Source organism: Argiope bruennichi, chromosome 2 (genome assembly GCF_947563725.1).
Source record: "Argiope bruennichi chromosome 2, qqArgBrue1.1, whole genome shotgun sequence".
Taxonomy (NCBI): Eukaryota; Metazoa; Arthropoda; class Arachnida; order Araneae; family Araneidae; genus Argiope; species Argiope bruennichi.
In genome coordinates, this window is record NC_079152.1 from 129,628,402 (window position 1) to 129,652,979 (window position 24,578).

Consider the following 24,578-nt stretch of genomic DNA (forward strand, 5'->3'; position numbering starts at 1 on the left):
TGAAAGTACATTTGAAGTCAATTATCAAATGAATAAATATCTTAAGAGATATTTTAATTAAAATATTAATTATTACAGTACTGGAAGTTAAATCTTAATTTTCAGTATTGTAATCAATTTACTGATTATATTTAAAAATACTTTTTTTTACAGATATACAACGAATCTTAACCAAGTCTCGAGATTACGACGAACTGGCTCATGTATGGAAAGCTTGGAGAGACGCTGCAGGAAAACCAATTAGAGAAAAGTACCTCAGATTTGTTAATTTAAGCAATGAAGCTGCTAGATTAAATGGTAAGACATCCATATATTTAATCTTAAAATTAAACTAAACGGAAGATGTTTTATATATATATATATATATATATATATATATATATATATATATATATATATATATATATATATATATATATGTATGTATGTGTGTGTGTGTGCGTGCATGATGACCAAGCAATAATAAGTTGGAGGTGGTTGATATTCGAGAATTTAATGAGTGAAAATATAGTTAAGTTAATGATGATGCACAAATTATGATAAAGAAATTGGAGATGACAAATGTTTGGTTTATTATGGTCATGGTTATTCGGGCAAATTTATTATGGTCATGGTTATTCGTATTTTGATATTTTTTAACTTGTATGAAATTTTAGGGCCGATGTGAGGCTCTATAATTCGCACGAGAATTCATAATATACCTAGTGCTCCTAGAAGAAAAAAAAAATGCTATGCGTTAATCATTACTTTTTTATTTAGATATTCCTATTCGTAACCAAACCTAGCATATATACCATAACATAAACCTAACCACCATACTAAGAAAAATTGTTTAAAAATTATTTTTAATTGATTTAATTTACCTACGTGAAATCTTGTTTAAATTAGTTAAAATTAAAAAGACATGTCAGTAATATTAAAAGCTTTTGCTTTAGATATCAAAATTTCTAAAGACATTTAATAATAAATTTACATTTATTCAGTTTATAATTATATATGTTTATAGTTATATTCCTTTATTACTACTTTATTAATTATATTTATAATTAAACAAACATTTCAATATTTTTACCAGAGATTGAAGTCTGACAAGCAAACGTAAATTTTGTTTTATTAACGTCCCTCGTTCTTGTATGCCCCTTAGACGAAAGTTTAAGGTCATTTAACTGTCGATACCACTTACCTGCCTCTATAAAGTTCCTAAAATGCATGCGTTTCCAGTAAAAATAAAAAATAAAAAATCTTAAGAAAATAAGAATATGAGGTGCAAAGATAAGGCAGTCCTTGAGCCTTAAATATCTAATAAAATTTTAAGTTATTATAACTTATTAAAGATAAGCCATATCATTTCTATATCTTTAAATTAATTTTTTATGAAAGCAGATTTCACAGTTTAAATTCTATTTACGCATATACGATAGTTTTGTGTCTTTATTATGATTTCAAATACGTCAAGTGATGACGCAAAATAATGGAAGATATAATTGAAAAGTATTTCATGTCATTATTTAATTTTTACCCATACAGAATACAAATCAAGAGCAATGTTTCGTACAGTTCATCAGGTATCAATTATATAGGAGTTTTATCCTGAATTGAAAAAATACAATTGTGTTTTTAAAGGTTTCCCTGATACTGGCGACATGTGGCGTGAAGCTTACGAAAGCGACACCTTCGAAGAAGACTTGGAAGCGCTGTGGGAACAACTGAGACCTCTCTATGAACATCTGCATGCCTACGTCAGAAGGAGGCTTATACAAGTTTATGGAAATGATAAAATAAAAGATGATGGGCCCATTCCAGCACATCTATTCGGTGTGTTTCCTATCATTTTTAATGCACTACTTTAAATGGGGATTATTTTATGCATTCTTCCTCTTTCAATTACTTCTTTACTTTTTCTTAATGTATTTTAAATTAATTACTGCATTTGAATAAAATTAAGCCTTCATTAAGAATAATAGGCATATTGTGTAATAAAATGTAATTAAAAAAGTTGTATAACTTATAAAGAGCTTTAAGTTTAAGTCGTATAGAAAAAAAATTTACATTCTTTATAGTTGATGAATCTGGCCTTGCATTTAATGTTTTGACTAGAAATGCGGTTAATAGCATGCATCTGTTTTGTCAAAAATCATGAAAAAAGGATTTGCTAAATTAAATATTTCATTGCTAATAACAAAATACAGAATTTTATTTATGTTCGCAGTTAAAAATAATAAATTATTATTTGTTTATTAAAAAAGATTACATAATTATTTTAAAATAATAAAATATCATGAAACGCATGAATTCATTTTCTCAAGTTTCAAACTGCATATATAGTCAAACCTCCCACAATACGGCATATGAATAAAAACGTATAAAAATTGTGTTGTCCTCCATCATCATGGTATTCAGAAGGGATTGCTTTCTATACTGCTTAACAGCTATGGAGATATCCCATGTTGTATACTGTAATTAATGTTATTTTGACTATTTAATTCTTGCTAACTTTTCCAAGCCTTGTTTCATTGCGAATTATTCGAAGCGAAGCGAAGCTTCATGTTATTAAGGTTTGGAAATATACCTAATTCAAAGCATATAAAGAAGGTTTAAAAAAATTCAGCAATTAATTTTATTTTACTTTATATAAGTTATTTAAAAAAAATTTTCAAGATGATTCAAAAATAGCGACGTCTACTCTATATCAGGAGATTTTTATAGCATAGTTTTTCAGGTTCATCTTGAAACCCTCAGATGCGCATAATTCAATGTTAATTTTATTTACAATTTTGATTATAATAGGAAAATTGGATTTAGTTAGCTCAAACTCAATTAGTTAGCATAATTTAATGTAGTGAGTTATTATACAAACATTCTATATGTATAAATGAAATGAGTCTAAGATTTTAAAAACATAATATTTGGCTTATTTTTCTCTTATATAAATCGTTTCTAAATCATTTTCTACGGATAAATAATAAATAGTTTTTTTATACCTCAAGTATATCATTTTTACTAATATTTGTGTTTCGTTAAGTTACTATAAAGTACTTTAAGCATGCTAGGGTGATTATTCTACAAATTCGATATTATTTTTTAAAATACATCTGAATGTTCTTTATTATTCAAAAGAGAAAAGCTTTTTATTTTAAAAGAATTCTCTTAAGAAAACAATGTAATAAATTTTAACTATTTAAAACTTTAATTAATGATTGATGATAATGAACTAATTAAAGACTGCAAGTCTCCATATTGTAAAATATGTTTGATTTTACCTAGATTGATACTTCCATGGATTGAGAACTATTGAAACAAAATTCATTTTATTAAAATTATGATTTATTGAATGAAATCCTAATTTTCGACCTCATTTTTTAATAATTTTAATTTCGTTTAATTAATAAGACAATACATTTCATAAGCCATCTTATTACAAATTTTTGCAACATTACGATGGTTGTATTTAACACCCAAATGCTGAATGATTCCATAATAGTTTAATCATTCTGTTTATTAAACTTTTAATCACCTTCTACAAGAACATTAAAGAAAGGCGTAGCTGCATACCTTTCAGAACATTGTTACAATCCGCCCTGTCTTTGTCCATTTTTAATGCAATCTCTAATAAACAAAATATGCTTTTTCACAGGTAACATGTGGGCCCAATCGTGGGTGTCTCTGTTGGACATCACACAGCCATTCCTGGGAAAACCATCTGTCGACGTCACACCCATCATGGAAGCAAAGGTGATTTCAAAAGCAAACTCTGTTCCCCTTCTTTTTATAAAAACGAGTTTCTGTTTTTCGACTGTCTCAATAAGTGGTACTTCTTAAGGGTGGATGTGTAATAATGATTGAAATGAAAAGAGGCTAATGCTTCTAGTGGCAGAGAATTCCTTTCGAAACTACTTCAATTATTGTATTTAAGTTTCGTAATATGGCCACAGAGTGTCTAATTATTGTGTATTATGAATATGTTTTCTGAAAGTAAAGCTGTTTAAGATAAGGCTGAAAAACTCAGTATGGGTCAATGAAGAAATCAAACGATAAAATATTCGAAAGAAAACTTATGCCTTATGGTAATTTACTCTTCATGTACATAGAATCTGATCAATTCTTCATTCCGAAAATTCTCAAACCCTTTTGCTGTTTTTCCCCCTAGTTGTTCTGAGATTTGAGCGCTTTAACAAACGGTAACTTACTTGCAATTTCTCATTCTAAAAATTCTCTATCTTCCGCTGTTGTTTTCCTAAATTTTCTGGAAAGGTTTATGAATTTCTACTGACAGCCTAGATCTTTTATAATTTTTAGGATCAGAAATGAAACCAATAAGAAATAGTATTTTAAATGTACATATAGCATTCATTGGTAAAATTAAAGCAAAAAATATGAATATTACTGAATTACACATATTTGGAATTAGAAAATAAGAACAATCAATTTTCACAATATATTTACAATCACTATGCGTGTTAAATAATAAGTAAATGTATAATAAGCCAATAAGCCAAAATCTTAGGGATTTTTCTTATTTACACAACCCAATTCTTTTAAAATCTCGCTTGCATAAGAATTGGAATTAAAGTGAGTCGTTTAGCATATATCGTGTGAAGGTCTATTTTCATTTTATTCTAGTGTATTTCGGAAAAAGTCTGTATCTAATATACAAGCAATTTCCTACTGCTAGAAATCATATTTTTTGTATGTGTCTTTCAATATTGCCACGGATGAGAGTTGAAGAGATCCCACATCTTCTATTCCTATAAAAAAGTAAATATCAATTAAAAATATTATAATTCTGAATTAATGAAGAATCGTGGCAGATCAAAGAGAGTGAATTTTATAATAAATGATATATCTGGCTTTACTCAGATCAAAATCCTTTTACTTATAATATTTTTAAAGTAAAAACTTTTTGTATAAAATAATATAATATATAAAATCCTATTATCAGCTGCTTTTAATTAAATTTAGAATATCAATTAAAATAAATGATTTTTAAAAACCAAAAATAGCTAACTTTCTCTATGAGTTGTTAATATTTGTTTTAAAATGTTTAAAATGGACTTTGTTTTAAGCAATTTTGCTCACAAAGGCTGAAATATGTTTTCGATCGAACGGTAGATTAACATAAATTAGTTTCGAGCATGGTTAAATTATGATTTACACACCAATAAAAGCAATGTCAAAAGGAAACAAAAGAGAACTTTAAATGAAGTTGTGGTTAGATAGTTCAGATTATTAAAAAAGGAAATTTTTGTTACTTATTAATTAGTTGATATTTAATCACTTTTTATATTTAAAAAAAAATCGAAATATTTTTTCTCATATCTTAACACGATTTGAAAATTTGGCGGATTCAATCCAGTTGTTCCGGAGGAAATGTGGAACATGAACTGACTCATAGTTATAAGCATACATAGTCACTTTTTATTTATATATTAAGATGTAACAGAGGTCTATTGTGTTGACTGCGGCGTAATTCACTTATGATTCACATCAACTATTAAATTATACAGAAGCATCTATTTATCAGATGACCATTTCTCTTCCATAGTTAAACGATAAAATATTAGGCGTGAATTGTGACAGAACGTGTTAAGGCACAATTGAATTCGTTTGAAATTTCAACATTCTTTAATTTCATAAACAAATAATGCAACAGTTAGCCATAGTCTTTAAGAAAGAGTAATATATTTTTTTAAATATTTTAAGCAAAATATTTTAGATGCCAATTTCTACTTTTGTATTGAGTTATCATGAAAAAGATATGATTTGGAACGTATATATATAAAAAATATCAAAAATGTAAAATAATTTTCATGAAAAAAATAAAAATATCGTTCACATATATTAAACAATTATTTTTTTATAGAATTTATCAGCACTAGAAATGTTCAAGATTTCTGAAGAGTTCTTCACATCGTTAGGATTAAAGCCGATGCCAGAAGAATTTTGGAGGCATTCACTCATTGAAAAACCCAAAGATAGAGAAATTATCTGTCATGCCTCAGCTTGGGACTTCTGTAATGGAAAAGACTACAGGTATCCGTACTAAATTTCTCTTACAAAATTTTTATATTTTCATCATATTTCGATATGTATGGAATAGCAGTATCTTTGCTTAATTCATAATTTAATTATGAAATTTGTGGATTGCCGAAGTAAGGAAAATAAAAAAAAAAATTATCAATCTTTCAGAAGATAAATGAATAGTCTTGTATAAATTCTCTAGTAATGTCTGGTAAAATAATTCTTCTGTACAGTCATCCACGTAAGGAACATAAATTCCGGTACATAAAGCAGGCAAACATTTTTTTTTTTTTTTTTTTTTTTTTTTTGCTATAACAAAGAAAAGTAAGGTGACTTAAATGCCTGAATATTTAATCTCAAAAAATAAGTTGCATTTCTGATACAACTATGATTTTACGAATTCTAAATTATTATCATTTTCACTTTTCATAGAAATATTTTCAAGAAGATATCGTACATGCATTCTATCACAGATGTAACTTAAAATAAAATTTGAAAAAACAAATGAGATTTGGTACGTAGAGAGGCAACTTTGTAATAAAAGCATATAAAATATTTTTGCGATTGAGATTAGAAATTAATTTACATTATATGAAAGTTTAATTTGATTTACGATATGATTTAATTTATTAATTATTAATTCATAAAAAATACTTCATTGTCCTTTGACATAAGAGAAACAGTGAAATATTTTGGTTTCAATACTTTTGATAAGCCTTCTCTTCAGCGTTAAAATAGATGTATTATTATAAACTAACAATGATTAATTGTTGATTTATATTTATTTGCTAATACAATAGTAAAATTTTTCAGCATTTCTTGAATTTTTTCACTTTAAATAAATGTTTCATTTTAATCCTAAGTAATAAAACATCGTTTTCTATAAAATTTACAATGCATGAATTTGATGGTAGGTATATTTTTTAGAAGAAGTTAAGCTTTTGACGAAAAAAAAAAAAAAAAGATATAAACAAAATTTCTTTTTTTTTTTTTTAATAATCGGAAGATACTTAACGTTGCTTTTAATTCCTTCCCCTTATGCTGCTTACCTTCTATTCGTTATTTAGATATTAATCAGCCTGTCCTTGATAGAAAATGTAGTAGAAGAGATTAATGAATTTATGTCCTGGATTATTAGAGATACCACACATAAGCTAAGCACGGTTAGTATGAGCGGAATATACCAGAAGATTTTTAGTACAACCCAAGAAAAACAATTAGACAACTTCATGGCTTTCTGTGTTGGGGCCAAAGGATTAAGTTATGACCTAAGAAGATATGATAATTGTGGGTATTAATAAAATCAGAACACCATATGTGAAACGAATCTTTTTTACCCGTTCGTTTCTATTTTAAGTAACCTTAGTTTAAGTAATATTTCTAAATGCGTTCCATGAATGTTCTTTATCAGCGTCGTGAATATCAACGCTGCTAACTAGTTATCCAATTTTATGATTAAGTTTTTTTCGGAAGTTTAAGTAATATTGATCTAGAAATAGAATCTCAACTTCCGAATCAGAAGATCGCGGATTACACTGATTATCCATTGTATGCGCTGGCTTAACTGTTGTTAAATATTCTGTCGAAAGTTAAAACTCAATATGCTTGTATAGAGCAAAAATGTGTGCGATAGTACACAGTTTCATTTTATAGCAGCTTATTATTCTATACGCAAATGATATATGTGAAACAAAGGAAGAAAGGAAGGATATACAACAAACACAAAAACGGCAAAGGAAGGATATGTAACTTAACCTGGTAACAAAGCAATGGAGCACAGTGTTTGATTAGACAATTAGGGAAACAGTTCAGAAGTATCTTGAAGCATAAGTTAAATTTACAATAAACTAACTTCGACAACTAACATCTGTAGATTTTTCACATCTATTAGATCTTTGGTATTGTATTAATTTGTATTGTACCTGGTGTACAAGTAGTAACAGCAAGCCTTATTGATTTCTACATAAATACAATTCTAAGCTGGTTTCTGTTTATTACACTTTTCTAAAGATATTTATCTGAAAGTTAACTCTGAGTAACATATAACAGTGTTCATATTTTCTCTATCTGAAAAAATACTCCAAAATCTGAATACTTAAATGCGTTCTAAAAATCTATTCTACAATTTTGATGTTATGCCACATTATATTTCTTTCCTATACATCTTGGCAATAAAAAGAAAAGAAAAAGAAATGTGTGCTAATTAGAAAGAATGCTTGATAGTTTCTTACTATGATCACTGGTGACTTACTTTCAAAAGATGAACGCAGTGAAATAATATTTATAAAACATCTTTTTCTTTTAAATTCGAAAGTCATTTAGAGAGTTGGTCAAATATGCGTTACAATCACTTGCCAGGAGTTTCATATATACAAGGTAATATCTTCAAACTGTAGACGGCACTGGGGAACATGATCATCTGCAGCAAACGTTTTCAAGCATTGTAAGAAATTATTTAACAGGTCCATAATTCCCAACTACATAAGCATGCAACGTCTGCATGTATAAAAGCAGTAGTTTCTATAAAAAGGGAAGTGAAATCGTCGAGAAATTTTATCAAACTGCTAAGTGATCAGTAAAAATGATTATGAGTTTAATTTGAATTAATTTAAAATATTTAAATTGTTATTAGTGTTTTATGAAAGATTTATTTTTAGTTTTCATTTATTAAAGATTCAACGACTTCTCAAAAATTTTTCGAATTCGGAATTAAAAAAAATATGTTTTGGAAAAATTTATGTCGTGAATATGTTTTTCTCAAAATAAGACCTAGTGTTCAGAAAAAAAAAAATTAAGACATTTTATTTAAACAAGGCAGATAATTTTAGAATAGTATTTATAGTATTGAGTGTCTTTTACATTTACAGAAGAGGTTTAGTTTTAGTTAATGAAGATTAGTTTAGTTAATGAATTCTAATCTGCAACCAAAAAAAAATGTTTATTGTTGATTAGAATTGAAATAAATTATTTTCTTAGGTATTGAAAATAAATTTCATCTCTCCTTTTATTCAAATTTGTTACATAATTGAAAGATATCTGGAGATAACCTTTATTTCTAATGATATACAAGCACTAATCTCCTTAATACTATCCATATTCATAGTTCAGGCCTCTTACATTAGAAACTTATGGAAATTTTCTCAGACTCGTTTAAGAGTGTTTTTAATCACTGAATATATGAGTAAAGTAAAAAAAAAAAAAATCATAACTTTACTTAACTAATACTTTGCAGGATCAAACAATGCACTGACATTACAATGGAGGATTTAATAACTGTTCATCACGAAATGGGACATATACAATATTTCCTGCAGTATGCCAGACAACCAAATGTCTTCCGAGAGGGAGCGAATCCAGGTTAGTAATGCCGATTGTTAATTTTTTTTCTCGCTAAAAACAACAGCTATTTTTCTATCTTGTTATCTTTATGTTCACGTTCCTTTGTTTAGCATTTTCCCTACTCTACTTACAGTTTTTTCTTGCTTTCTTTTAAATTTCTGCGACTGTTCTGACATCATAAATGAACCAGCCGGAATGTTCCCCCTCGAAAGTCTCTCATATACTCTCTAATAAATGTTCGTGTATATTATTAAACGTATTCCAAAGGTAAACAATACTTATAAAAATGCCTATTAGCGTGTGAAATTCGTGATTTTTTTGGCGATTAATCGCTGGAATGCGGTTAATATGCAATGCCCGAACACCGATTGTATAATTCGGATACAATTTTTTCAGCCGAATGAAAGGAAAATTTTACACAGAAGTATAACTGTAGTCACTAAATCACATTTAAATTTCAAATATTTAAGTCATTGCATTTTTAATTTACCGAGTTTGTACTTCATTGGAAGTATTGATTGATGGATGGTCAATACCTTGACCGATTTGGTTTTAATTTTGATAATAGTCTATAATTTAGAGACTTATTAAAAATTAATTTGGTGTACCATTTATCTCTCTTCGTTTTACACTTATTATGTTAATTTATATTCCTTTGAAAATTTGACAGATATGTAAAATTTGGTGTACAAATCATATGCTATATTTTATACATCTAACTCAAAGAATTTTTGAATAATCTTGTTCGCAGACAGACAGACATAACTCACAAAACGTGCGTTTCGGATTCGTCTAAAAGTCTAAAGCTTTTAGATTCATCAAAATTTTAAATTTTTTTTTTTTTTGACGATTACAATATTTTTTTTTATGTGCTTCGCGTATGAGAAAGTAAGGAGAAAAAAGGCCGCATATAAAAGTTGTATTTTTCTTTCATTACTATTCTTGAATTTATAGTGATTCATATAGTATATTTCGAAGTTCAGATTACTAAATAGCCAAGTAAATATCTGCCTATGGCAAATATCATCTCACTCCATAACGTTGGGTGGGTGAAAGAAATAAATTTTCTCGAGACATTGCCTTGAAAAGCTAATTTTATGCTTTCATTTGATTTACACTGTCGTTACAGATGCACAGTTTATGCATTACCTTTCTACTTAAAATAGTAAAACTTGCTTTCTTAAAGGTTACCCAAATTTAAATATTCTCCTATTTCAGCTTGTTATAATATTTGCTTCTTAAAACCTACTTAGAGCGAGAAAAAAAATCGATAAGAAATATATGGTTTTCGAAGTTCAGTGAATTCAAGTGAAAGTACCAAAACTTAAAGAACCTTAGAATTCCGGTAGTGGTAAACCAACCCTGCTCTGCGAATTTTTACTAAGGGAAGAACCAAATTTAAGTTCACCACCCGATTTTTAATCATTTATATTTAAGTGTAATTTCAATAATGTTTAACAACGCCTTGTGTTGTTATTTAATTCTTTAATTGGTCAATGAAGAAAGTTGCTGTAAAATTTATTTTTGGGTGTTTATATCAAGTAAGTAGGATATGTATAATATATTAACACGTTCTTTGAATTAATTAATTACATTTTTGTAATTTCTGTTAATCAGTTTATTTTAATTATTACGAAGACATCTGTGTACGAAATCATGTTTAAAATACTAGTATAAAACACTTGGAATAGTAGATCTTCCATAAGTGCTAACACATTTCTTTTGGGCAAACATGCCAAATAGAGAATTAAAGTATCCCTCCCGAATAACCACTCCACATTAATTAACGTCAATATTTTCATTTCCTCATTAGCGATCTGAAAAGTTAAGTAATTTAGAAAAGTATTTGAAATTAATAAATACTATTTAGTAGCTAATATCAGTTTATAATTTTTAATATCTAAAAAAGTAGGATATTCCATGTGTTAATTTATATATATTTTTTAAAGAATGATGCCAAGCATATACATACGGGATCTGAAAAGGTCAATATATTTAATCAATTATTATTAATAATAACCGCAGTTACTATAAATAATAACCGATTAAGAACACTGACAGTAACAAAAATGCACGAGTGAGTTAAATACCATGAGTTCGATTTGTTAAAAAAAACAAAAAACAGTAATAATTTTATGTAGAAAATAATGAGAGCACAAATTCTCTTTCTCTGGTTTTCTTATTTCAAATGCTTCGACATCACTAATCGAAACATATTCAGAAGTGACTTTCGCTTAAGAAATTTCATTAAAAATTTCAAGCAATTACATTAATTTGTCTCACATTAAAGCTATATTTAATTGATACAATTTTCTCATGTTTGGGGATGTGCCGAATCAAACAACGATCAATCCAATTTTAGTAAGGATAATCTTTCCTCTTTAAAAAGGGGGCTTTAAATATTTCCTTTCTAAATAAAGGATTGCCACTGAAAAAAGTCAATTAATTCTTTCCATAAGTAATTCAAACAGAAATCTCCAACTGTTGATGGGTATTCATACTGGCTAAGGTATATGTTCCTCGGCGATAACTGTTTGATAAATTATGCTATAAATGTTTTTAAATAAATAATATATTTTATTGTACATTATTATTCTTTTACTGTAAATGATATTTTTAATGATTTTTCTCTCCATCAACACTTCTTTTAGGATTCCATGAGGCTATTGGTGATGTTCTAGCTCTATCAGTTTCTACTCCAAAGCATTTGAAATCCATAGGACTATTAGATGAAGTAGCCGACGATCCAGGTAAAAGAAAAAAAAATTGTTATTTCTTATAATTTCTGTAATAGCGAATATGTGATTAGACAAATGCTATAATCTGTTATTTGTCGAGTAAAGATTTTAATTCGCATACAAATGGGGAATTTATGCAGCAAATAGTAATCATTCATTTTTTAAAAAATTTTCTGTTTGCAAAAGATAATAGTTTATCTTGTTGCATAATTCATCGAGCAGCATGCTTAATTAATGGGAGTTTTCAAAGTCAGAAAACCTAATTTTAATAAACTCTTATAATGTAGTTGTGAATAAATAATAAACTAAATTTTTCTAAAATCATTTGTCTATAAATATTACAAGGTAAACGAAAAATCATGAAGCCGAATTTTTCAAATATCAGGCAGGACATTTGAATAGGACAGCATGGTGAATCGAAAGCTTTTCAAAGTCGACATGTAGTTACTTTTTCAGCAGTAGGAAGGATTCAGCGCATTAGGATACAAGTTCCAAAATTTTAATTAAATGTCTCCAGTATGAACAAATTAGTTTAAAATTAAAAAATAATAAGTATTAATTAAGATATAATTAATTAAAAAGTTAATTATTTAGTTATTTAAAATTAACCGCAATTTTAGCGTTTTCTCTCAATAATTTAAAAGCCTCATCCAGCGCAAAATCCATCACTTTAAAATTATATTAAAGAAGTGCTGATTATTTTTAATTCGAATTTAATTCGTATTTCCAATATAGCTTTTTCTTTAATTTTAATGATTTTTTTTTCAATTTTTAATACATTTTACAATAATAATTTTTACTTTTTTTTTTTTTTTTGTAAATCTATTGATTTAAGTGAACTACGACGATATTAAATAAATTTTTTGAATGAATGTGTACGTTGCCATATAAATAAAAATAGATTGAAAAAATAAAAAAGACAGAAAAAAATCAACTCTGAAACATTATTACGTTACCACATTTTCGATTTAGAGGGCCGAATTTTTTTTCTTAACTTTTAATTCTTATCTTTTCAGAGGGAGACCTGAACTTTTTATTGCGAACTGCTTTGGATAAAGTGTCCTTTTTGCCATCCGGATATCTGATCGATCTCTGGAGGTGGGGACTCTTCAGAGGAGAAATCAAACCCGAAAATATGAATTCAAAATGGTGGGAGCTCAGGTAGGAGATAATTCATATGTTTTACAATATATATATACATACTGATTATGAATATTTTAAATGTTCATATAGAAATATATTAAACTAATTATTTATTTATTATTGCATACATATGTCTACAGAATATTGGACATTCCAAATCTGAGTATTATCTTACCTACAAATGAAAAATAAACTATACAATTAATTGAATGTGAGTTGCAACAACTCTTAAAGAACTTTAAACTACTATTCTTGTGCAAAACATTATTTTTGCTTGATATGGATTGTATAATTTACCACAGAAAAAAATTAAATTGACGATCAACAAGCAGACAAAATTGGCAACATATCATTTATGTTTGATTGATGGCTTTGGATCAATCAATCTTGAAATAATTACTTCATGATCATTAACTTTCCTGGATATCATTTCACAATAAGATTCAATAACAGAATTAAAACATAATAAAGATTTTATTGTGTTTTAATTCTTAGAAATTTTATTATATTTATTCATTTTTTTTAATTTTATAATCGATTAAGGGCCAAAACATTCTAAAAATAAAATGATATTTTCATATCATTCTGGTCGTAACGTCATTTAAAAATATTTTTATATAAAATATTTTACTGAATGCCATATAAAATATAAAAAAGGTTTAAGTTTGATAAATGAGATAAAATAATAAATCATCTGATTCAATTTTGATAAATTTCCGAAATGTTATATTTTTATCTATTATTATATTCAAAGACTTCTTACAATTTATTGCAGTAAAAGAAAAGAAAAGAATTCTAAAAAAATCCCATGAATTTTAATTCGCAAGGATTTTGGGTTATAGTTTACTTTTCGATTTGTTTCATAATTTTGATAGCCTGAGATAATTAATTTGATGCTATATCAAAAGTGATTTACGTTCATTTCAGTTTCCTATAAGTGACACGACAACTGAAACGTCACGGAAGAAAGCTGGCCATCAAAGCTCTCTAATGATTATTCTATCTTAACTCAAGAATCGTATTGATTTTTATAATAAAATTCAGTGCATCGATATAATAACTCATACTTTCTCAGATCATCATAATAATAGTAATAATAAATGAATTCGAAACCGCCTAACCCTTCGGTAGAAAATGATCATAATATTTTATTGGAAATACGACATTTAAACAACGAAAACATTATGAAATATATCTCATTGTTTTGAGAGCCTGAAATGGCTAATAAGGTCTCAACTTTAAATCATGATGACTCCAGGTGTGAGATGCACTTTCCCTATAAATACATTGTGTATAGGAGATCAGTACACATTAAATCTAATGTCATGGATCCAAAGTTTTTCTATTAGTTTGGTGTGGTTGCTTTGTGAGGATGTCGCTCACATTATATTCATACATATATTCATACATTATATTCATACATATATAATGTATGAATATAACTTGTATAACTGTGTATAACGGAAAATTTATAACTTCCTTAATATCTTGATTAACTAATTGGACGTCATGCTTAAAATTGAATAGTAATAAAGTCTCCCTTCAAGCAACGCTATATTTTGTGTGATAGGAGCAACACCGTTACGTTATATCGATGCCTTGTAGTATTACGTAATAATGACAGATTGCAATCTTGTAAAATATTATATAATAGTGTCGCTCCCATAACATTGTATAGTAGGTGGAAAGAAAAAAAAATCAATTTTTGATTTTTAATTTGTAATAGCACGGTAAAGTTGCCTTTTGGTGTAGATAAAATAAATTATAAATATGAAAAATATTGGAGTAGGTCTTGAGGTGTCGCAAGGTCATTAAAGTTTCATAAAATTAAAATTTTTGCTACATTTTAAAGTTTTCTTACGAAATAATCAACTTTTGATTTTTAATTTGTAATAGCCTCGGAAATACAATAACATAGTCGAGGAGATTCTAGGTCGTCTAATGAATGCAAATAAAGCCTTTTAAGGGCTAAGACGAATTTTTTAAATCCCCACTACTATGAAGAAATACAAAATTTTTACTTTATAAAACCTTAATTAGATCAATACTTACTTATGGCCCAGAAACCTGGTCCCTTACCAAAGCTGGAGAAAATAAAATAGCCATTTTCGAAAGAAAAATTCTGCGAACCATTCTTGGTGGGATAGAAATCAACAATGTTTGCAGAAGAAGATATAACTTTGAGCTATATAAAATATATAGAGAGCCAGATATTATAAAGTTCATAAAAATAAATTGGATGAACTGAGCAGCTCATATATTTAGAACGGATGATGATTCCATATTAAAAAAAAATTCTTTTACATAAACCTCTAACAAGTAGAAAAGGGGTAGATCCAAAATGAGACGGACTGAGTCAGTGGAAACAGACTTCCTGGCGATCCAGGAAAGAAACTGACGCACAAGTGTCAAAAATAGAATGCGGTGGAATAGAGTTCAGAAGAAGGCACTGGCCCACCCTGGGCTATCTAGCCAAATATGATGATGATGAATAGTGCGGAAAAGTTGCTTTTTGGTATATATAAGTGAAATAAAAATTATAAAAAAATGTTAGAGTATCTTGAAGTGCCGCAAGGACGTTAGATTTTTCATACAAACAAACTTTTTGCAACTTTTTAAGGATTTTTGCGTGCCTTGATTATGAAATAAAAAGGCTTTCATTAGGCATTGTCATATGCATAAATGAATAAAAACAGTTTTAATATTGCACTGGCATGGCACTGAGTCGTCGCCGGAACGGTTGTTATTGAGGTAAGGAGAAGATTTGTCTGCGTCCGGTGAAAAGGACAGAGCTGATTTCAGTAGCTTTGCCGAGTTCAGTTGAGTTGGCGTTTCCCCACCTGTCTATTGTGTAACTGATTAATGCAACTGATTTGTTAGTTGTGTGCTTCGCTGTGAGTAAAAATGGTTCAGTCTAAATTAGGGAAGACTAGACAAATATCGAAGTGTTCTGTTTTTGGAAAATATAGTGATTTGCTTGAAGTTGAAAGCACTACTGACGAATATGGTGCTACTGTTAGATTGGATATAACCTCAAAATTGTTTCAGAGAAGGATCTTTCTGTAAGCTAAATATGTGACACTTTAGTTCAAATAATAGAACAAATATGGTCAAGTGCTTCTATTCCCGTTGCTTCCTAGCAAAAGAGTTTCACAAATGATAAAAGCTTATCATGCTGAATACAGGAATTTATTAAAGTCTAAAAGCAGAAAATGTTCAGATAAATTTAATTCCAACCTCACAGAAGGTAGAGAAGTTAGACGTTTATTTGATATTGCTGACTTGCATAAAAGGAAAAAAAAGGATCAGTTATAGAATAAAAGTTTCAAAACGATCAATGCTCTAACAGGAAAATGGTTAAAGGTATTATTGATATTGCTACTACAAGTGTTTTGAGGAAGAAAGAAGCAAGAAAGAGTAAAGAACTACAGAAAATAGTCAAGTTTAGTCAGGAAAGGGCAAAAAATACTAGTGCATCAGAAACGATTACTGGTGACAATGACAACGCTGAAGAACAACAGTGTTCTTTACAAAAAGAGGCAAGCCAACCAGATCCATCAAATGGACAAGACGCGATAAAACTACGAAATGGCTGTGTGGTTTAATATAAAGTTAAAACTTTATACAAAAGGCATCTGAAGCTGAACCAAATAATATAGGAGACTCGGTTATCGACTTTCTCTGGCTTCCTTCTCACATGCAGTCAGTGGAAAGATCTGGAAGAATGGTGGCCGAATCGACTCAAAATGTTTGTAGTTCAATCACAACAGAAGGATATATATGAGTAAAAATTGACTCACGTGTGAATATGCCAAAATTTAATTAAAAAAAACAGTTTAATGTGGCAATGAAGTATAAACAAACATTTTGCAGCTGTAACATGTGTAATCATTAAGGATACAGAAGTAAGAAACGTAAAATTAGACATAAAAATATTTTTTATTATTATACTTTGTAATTAATAATTTTTTTCCAATTGTAATATTTATATATATATTTAGAATCACATTTTGTAACATTATATGGAAGAAAAATTTATAAAAATATTTTATGAAAGCTTATAATTTTTCAATTTTTTTTTTACAAACTTTAAGCTCTTTGCAGCTCTTCGAAATTTTTTTTATTGCAACCAGTATTTTTTAAATGCTTTTTGAACCTAAAAGCTAACTTTTATCCTCTATTACCAAAGTAAAATCTAAGAATAAATTTTAAAGGTCTTTTTTAAAACTTACCATTTTTTTCAATTTTTTTTACAAATTTCAAGCTTTCTGCGGCATCTCAAAATAATGTAATATTGCAACCAAATTTTTAAATTCCACCATATTGTACAGTAATAACCAACATCGTGATTCGAATATCTTTTTTTTTTTTTTTTTTTTACTCTTGCAAGTCTACTATTTTATCTAAGAGTAAGTTGCAAAAGACTGACAGATAGTACAAACTGTAATCATTGTGAAAAATCCAATTTTGCAAAGAGTTTTGGGCGAATTTTGCTATTTTTATTTTTGAAACCATTTCCAATAACCCGAATCTTTCGTTTAAGGACTTTTCGCTGATTTTAAGAATAAAATTTTTAAAAGAACGAATTCCTTAAAACTGAAAGAAATTATTCTTTTTTACATATAAAAATGTAATATTTCCGCTGAACAAATATTTTAAAAATTAACTAAAGGAATAATTTGAAATATGCATCATTTAGAGTTATAGATATTTATCACAAACTTTATTTTATTTATTTAAAATGCTACAAGTATCCCAAGGAATATTTCAGAAACTAAAGAATAGAAACTGTCCACTGAAATCGATATATTTTTTGGTCTACCGCAGCGAACGTGATAGCGATACATTTCAATAAAAACAAAAAGTAAATGATTATAATATGCTAAAGCGTGTTGATGCTTAAGACGATAACAATGGTATTTTCTTTTGTTCAAATCATGGCTTGTTACCACTGACAGTTTTCCAAGGGAAAAAAATAAACATCTTTTGTTTATTGGTCCCATAAAGCATTAACACCGGTCATTAACTAAATCGTGCAAGTCAGTTGAGCAACCTTCACTAGAACTTGAACAATCTTCGATACCATGTTCAAAGCAATTGGCATTGTTTAGGAAGGAAATGGTCATTCGATAAGATCTTCTTTGTTTTCTTCACAGGCTGAAGTACCAGGGAATCTGTCCACCAGTAAAGAGGTACGACACTGATTTTGATCCCGGCGCAAAGTATCACGTACCCGGTAATGTTCCTTACATTAGGTAAGTGCAAATAATGCATAATGGCCTGCAATAAATAATATGGGAGTGTTGATAATACGCAATTTTGGAACAATGGATATATATTTTATGGGAATTGTTTTTCCATTATTCTCAGAAAATAAAAAACGATTTCAAGCTAATAAAACCTAGATTTTAATTGCCTTTATAATGCAAACGGCGATATATATTTAGAGATTTTTTTGGCTTCCATTATTCCTACCCCGAGAAAAAAAACTTTTATGTAAGTTAAATTTAATTGGAATATTTCAAAATTAACTTTATATAGTCATGAAGGAACTGATTTAGTTTGTCAAATGTAGCACCGAAGCCGGGAGTTTTCTGCAGTTATTTTTGTTGCTGTAATAAATATCTTAGAAGTTGAAATAATTCTGTTTATTTGTAATATTAAATCTTAAGAAAATTATAAGAAAAATAGAATTAACTTGACTTGTAAAGAATTAAGGAACTGATTTTAATTTATTTAGCTAAATATCACATATATAGTAATGTTCTTTAAATAATTTACGTTGATATACAATCAATAATGTGATTATGTCAACACGTAAAAAAAATCATAGATAGTTTATGAGAATTTTCTTTTCTTTCATTATTCTCATTAAAAGATAATCATATCCAAGCAAACTGCTGTGCAAATCGGGAATTTTTTTTAAATTCTTATATATTATCATCAAAGGGGTTTTTCTCCATACTGAAATCATTTTTTCCTTAGAGATAATCTTGTTCATATGAGAGCTATCTTTTCATATGAGTTCATATGAGAGCTATCTATCTATAGAGCTATCTTTTCACATATTTCGGGAAACAAACGAATTCCTTATTGAAATCAATCCAGTTATTTAGACGCAACCCAGCTACCAAGCAAAATTTTGATACCTGTGTGATACCTCTCTCCAGAAATAGTACTTTAAATGAAGAGAAACAAGTGAATATGGCGTGTACGACAATACATAAGTGATTCTAAAGCTTTTTTCGCTGATCTGTAGGTGACATGTAGGTGAACATTGTTATAGGAAAACAACCTTGCCTTACCTTCCCCCTATTCTAGGCGTTTAATGTTTCTTTCAAAATGATTAACTGTTGCTTCCATCCTTAACCATTGATTGTCTAATTACCAATATCTCATAATAAATTCTTGCTCTTTTGTCGTGTGTATTGAAATCATCATTTTTAAATTACCGATTTTTTTTTTTTTTTTTTGCAAGTTGTACATGACAGAATATGTTCTATCAACCGAAGTGTTTCTGCCGTAGTCTTCTTTTCAATTAAACATAACTTGCATCAAATGCTATTTGTCAAGCAAAAGATTCTAAACTTATTTTCTTCAACTTATTTATATTGCAGATACCTGGCCTAAAAGAAAATATTTTTGATATATTAACTTTGATTTTTTTTTCATCCTGGGAGACATAATTTGTACAAGAAAGAAGTGGTGCTGAAAAGACGTCTGTTCACATATCAATACAAGAGTAAAAGTGAAGAATTTTTTTTCCCTTTAGTGGTTTCATTACGAGATTCCGATAGGAATTTTGTTGGCACGTATCGACATACGGAAGGGAATATTAAGTGTCTTTGAAATACCTGCATAGGCCCAGAGATTCTTATTCCTTCACGCGTGGCGTGGAGAAACAAAGAAAAGGAGTTTTTTCGAGTCTGTGTCGTCAATAATTAAATATAAAAATGGGATTTGCATAGGGAACTAAGGGAACATTTTATAATAAAGTAGTAAGGACTGATTTAGGTTACAAAAATGGGAATTAATTAGGATTTAAATTAAGAGCTATCATAGAATATCTAAGAGTAACATTGCACACACACACAATACATATATACATATAGGTTGCCTTCGAATACAATTTTCCTAATTTATTTATTAAATTGGACGGAGTCTTCTACCCAGTATTTACGAATCATTAAAAATTTTTATAACTTTATCTTACTTCGTTTACTTTCGTTAATATTTCGTTTACTTTTTTTGCAGATATTTCGTGAGCTTTGTTATTCAGTTCCAGTTCCACAAAGTCCTTTGTGATGCTGCAGGTCACACTGGTCCACTTTATAAATGTGATATTTATAGGTCTAGAGAAGCAGGCCAGATACTTAGGTAACTAAAATAAATGTGTGTTTTTTTTTTTTTGCATGTACAACCAAAATAGGAATTAAACATTTTATTGACTAGAATAGAGATTGTTAAAATTAAGACTAAAATACAAAATAATATTATAAATTCAAATTTATTTGCCACATCGATCAGAAAATATGAGAATATGCCTAATCATATCCACGAGAAAGAACTAAATAGAATGACTGAGAGTAAACGTCCTGGCTTCTCCAATAGCTCGTCTATTACGCCTATATAATATGTCTCCAAGATTTGTTCACAGATTGGGGTACGCTTAACAAACAAAAACAAGTTATTTTTACAACAGAGCATAAGGATGCTGCTGCCGAGAGCGACCACTTTTGTTGTTGTTGACCACTTGATTCTTTTTCTCAGTGATTAATCTAAAAGTGTTCAATACAGTGTTAAATGAATATAGATTCATTTTAAATACAGAATTGCAATTTTGAAGCAGAATGACGTATCCATTGGCAAATTGAATCAGTTTCAACATCAAACTTAAAGAGCACTTAATGTAAGGATTCAAATGACTTGGTGCCCCAAATGATATACACTTTATTATGTTGTTATTCATGCAATCTTGTTGTTTGATATTGGGAATTTATAATTTATTAAATCCGTGATACGCTTTTAATTTGGTTTATTCTTTTCTTTTAATCTGTTTGATAGTCTCTGACGGAAAAGACATCTCTTGATTTGCAATCCCATGCTCTATATTATAAATGAGTTTATCTGTTTGCATGAATTTCCTTATTTCTTGTAAGGGACCTTTCCATCATTCTGAAAATAATGAACTGTTCAAATAAAATATTTGAAGAAACAAATATTTCGATCGTTTTCGTTACAATAGAAGGTTTTAATGAATTCGTGAAATATTTTTTAGATCTTTCTTATTTGCTGCCACAGACGTTTCCTGCGCCAGCCCCATTAATTCAATATATTGTATGGCATTTCCTCGATATTTTCCGACATTCAAAAAGACGGACAAAACCGCGAAGATATCGTAAAACTGTTTTGGTGGTATTTTGTACAAATAAGAAAAAATACAAAACCCGTTAAAGCAACCATGAATTTATAAATTAAAGATTCAGAGTTAAATGACATTATTTGAAATTAAAATGAAATTCATACGTAGAGATCATTATTGTATTTTGAATTACAAAAGCACTTTTTAAAATAAATAAATAATAAAAAGAAATCATTACGGAAATTTTTTTAATGAATTCAATTATTAAATAATGAAAGCATGAAGGCATTTCGTTGACATGTTATGTTATTTAAAAATGTTTTTGTGCTTTAATAAATACTAAAAAAGTTTTCATTCTTGTGTTTTTTTATTGCATAAAATAATAATAAAAGTTTTTGTTTGCATAAAAATTCTATAAATTCTATTGCAAAAAAAAAAGTAAATTTCAAATTGCAGTTACTTAAAGAGTTGGACCAAATTGCTCATTTTGTACTTTAAATGTATTAATTTAGAAAATATATTAAAGAGAACCGTATTCTTTTTTTTTTTTTTTTTTTTTTTTTTTTTTGTAGTCAAGTGATGGAACTCGGCAGCTCAGAGCATTGGTCAGAAGCAATGAAAATTATGACAGGTGGCGCCACCAACAAAATGGATGCTGGTCCTATACTGGAATACTTCCAACCTCTTCTCGAGTTCTTAGAAGAACAAAACAGAAATGAAACCTTAGGATGGAGATCGGACGACTCAACAATTTGCCCCTAGATATACAAGTGATTTCTGTTTTGAACTAAACAATTTAGTTGTTGTCTTGTATTGCAATTCCCCATTCATTAGTTTCTAGAGATCATTTTCATGTTGGTGGGTGATTAGTTTTGCCAGTGAATTCAACTGGACTCTCGGAGTTGTGTGCACTACTATGTGATTGTAAAATACAATTTGTTTTATGTTTATGGAGTGTAGGATTTCTGTAAAGGGCTGAGTTAGTATCAGTTCTTTATATTTTTAGGTCGTAAAAATTAGCTATTCTCTTCAGTGAAGAGATATTCTTTATGAAATGAGTGCCTTTTTTGTGTTTTATAATGTTATGTGTTGCTGTCTTTGAAAGTAAACGAGTTGAAATACTATGGGCGAAATATAATAGTAATACATTCGGATAACGAATATAAATGTCCTTTATATATTTAATTGTCTAATGCCTTTCATTGCTTTATTTTCCAGGGCTAGATCCATTTTTAATGAATTCAAATTGCGAATACAAAAATTTCATATTCGGTTTAGTGATTTCGCAATAAGGTATTTGCCCTAAAATTTAAAAACTTTTATCAACATTTTTTTTATGCATATTGAAACTTAAAACATTTGCCATGATATATGAAATCTATAATTTTTGCTGAAATATGCTTAAAGTTCTTCATTTAACTTGCTTATGCTTCTTAAACAAGATAAATTTTTTGAATCATTCTTCCTGGAGCTATCATAACTATATTTAGTGTAAAAATATTATGAAATCAATCGTTTCAAATTTTTATTGTCGATATGTTATTTATTCATTATTTATCATCAAAAAACATTTTTTGTAATTATTTAGAACACACGTTTTCAAATAATTTACTTCTTTTAAATAAAATGTTTTTTTAATGATCCACTTTAAACAAGCCTTAAAATATTTACGTTGATTCCACTTAAAATTCAAGACTAATTTAGAATATCAGAGAATGCTCCAAATATGTTATGAAAAGTATTCATTCTGTCAGTTTCTTAATACCTATTTTTTGGAATCCTAGAGCATATTCTAGAAGCATAAAAACTTTGAAAAATAAAATTATTCTAAAGACTAGAGTTTACTTTTTCTTTCCTAAGATCATTCGAATTTGAGTCTTTAGACTGATGGAACGCCTGAATTTTTTTTAAAGATAAAAATATTTTCTTACCCTTAAAAAACACGTTAGCTTTCTATATGCTTAAAAGGCTGATATAGAAAGAGGGCCCTCACGTAGCCAATGGCTACTAAGCAAATGCATCTTGGGGATTCATTTGAGAAAACCTCCTTGTTCACCAAACCCATATGGGTGAGCGTATCTAATATACAAATCATGCACCTCGAGTATTCAATCAATCACCTTTAAAGAAAGGAGGAGATATTTCGCAGTGATTTTCAGGCGTTTCAGGCGCCCACCGTGGTTTCGTTGAACGGGTGTTTGAGTTTTTTTCATTATTTATAGAGTTAATATTGATTGTCAATAAACAAATTTTCATTACACATTTTTTGTATTGTTTTGTTTATTACAATGTATTTTCCAATCGTATGTTATCTAAAAAATTTTTTATAAATTATATTAAATACTACAAAATACTACATGAAAATGTTTATTGTATATTATATCGAAAATTTTTCAATTTTGCATCATTTCATGTTATTTCAAATCGTTTCGATCAGTTTTGAATTTTTTGTTAATTTGAACATTTATAAAAGAAACATGTCCCATTTTCATTATTTTTCCTATAGGTATTTCAATATGCCGACTATTTGTTCGAATATTTCATTGTGCATTTGTGGCATGTGGAACGTTTTAGGGTTTTATTATTTATTTTTTAATTCTTTGTTTGTGTCAAATGCTGATATTATTGTTCATGTTTTCCTTTGAAGCCCAATAAAATTTTTAAAAAATTATAATTTGTTTTGATTTTCATAGTTTGCGTTGTTGTTGAATTTTATCCAAGCCATAATACAACCATATTTATAAATAAGAAGCATCGCCATATTTTTCTAAACATATATTTTATCTTTCCTTTAAAATATGGAATTATAGAATGTAATTAAAAATGGTTGCTTCTGTCGTATATTATTCGATGCTTCTGACTAAAAAAAAAAAATGAATTTCAGGTTAATATACATTAAAGATTAATATTTATCCACAAATTTTAAAACAATAGATGTATATTAAAATGATTATAATTAAAAAACTGGAAATCTTAAT

At 28.3% G+C, this 24,578-nt stretch overlaps 1 protein-coding gene across 1 annotated transcript in view; it reads left to right on the forward strand.

Annotated features, from left to right (window-relative positions):
- The window catches only part of LOC129960278 (inactive angiotensin-converting enzyme-related protein-like), a 58,878-nt gene extending 34,604 nt beyond the window's left edge, over nucleotides 1-24,274 (forward strand). Inside the window, exons 4-13 of the mRNA XM_056073583.1 lie at nucleotides 154-297; nucleotides 1,624-1,815; nucleotides 3,635-3,732; nucleotides 5,861-6,030; nucleotides 9,251-9,375; nucleotides 12,009-12,107; nucleotides 13,112-13,256; nucleotides 18,395-18,493; nucleotides 20,493-20,615; nucleotides 22,173-24,274. Of these exons, the coding sequence (XP_055929558.1) occupies nucleotides 154-297; nucleotides 1,624-1,815; nucleotides 3,635-3,732; nucleotides 5,861-6,030; nucleotides 9,251-9,375; nucleotides 12,009-12,107; nucleotides 13,112-13,256; nucleotides 18,395-18,493; nucleotides 20,493-20,615; nucleotides 22,173-22,362 (1,385 nt within the window). The 3' untranslated portion in view covers nucleotides 22,363-24,274. The remainder of the gene's footprint in view (nucleotides 1-153; nucleotides 298-1,623; nucleotides 1,816-3,634; nucleotides 3,733-5,860; nucleotides 6,031-9,250; nucleotides 9,376-12,008; nucleotides 12,108-13,111; nucleotides 13,257-18,394; nucleotides 18,494-20,492; nucleotides 20,616-22,172) is intronic.
- Nucleotides 24,275-24,578: the final 304 nt, after the last annotated feature.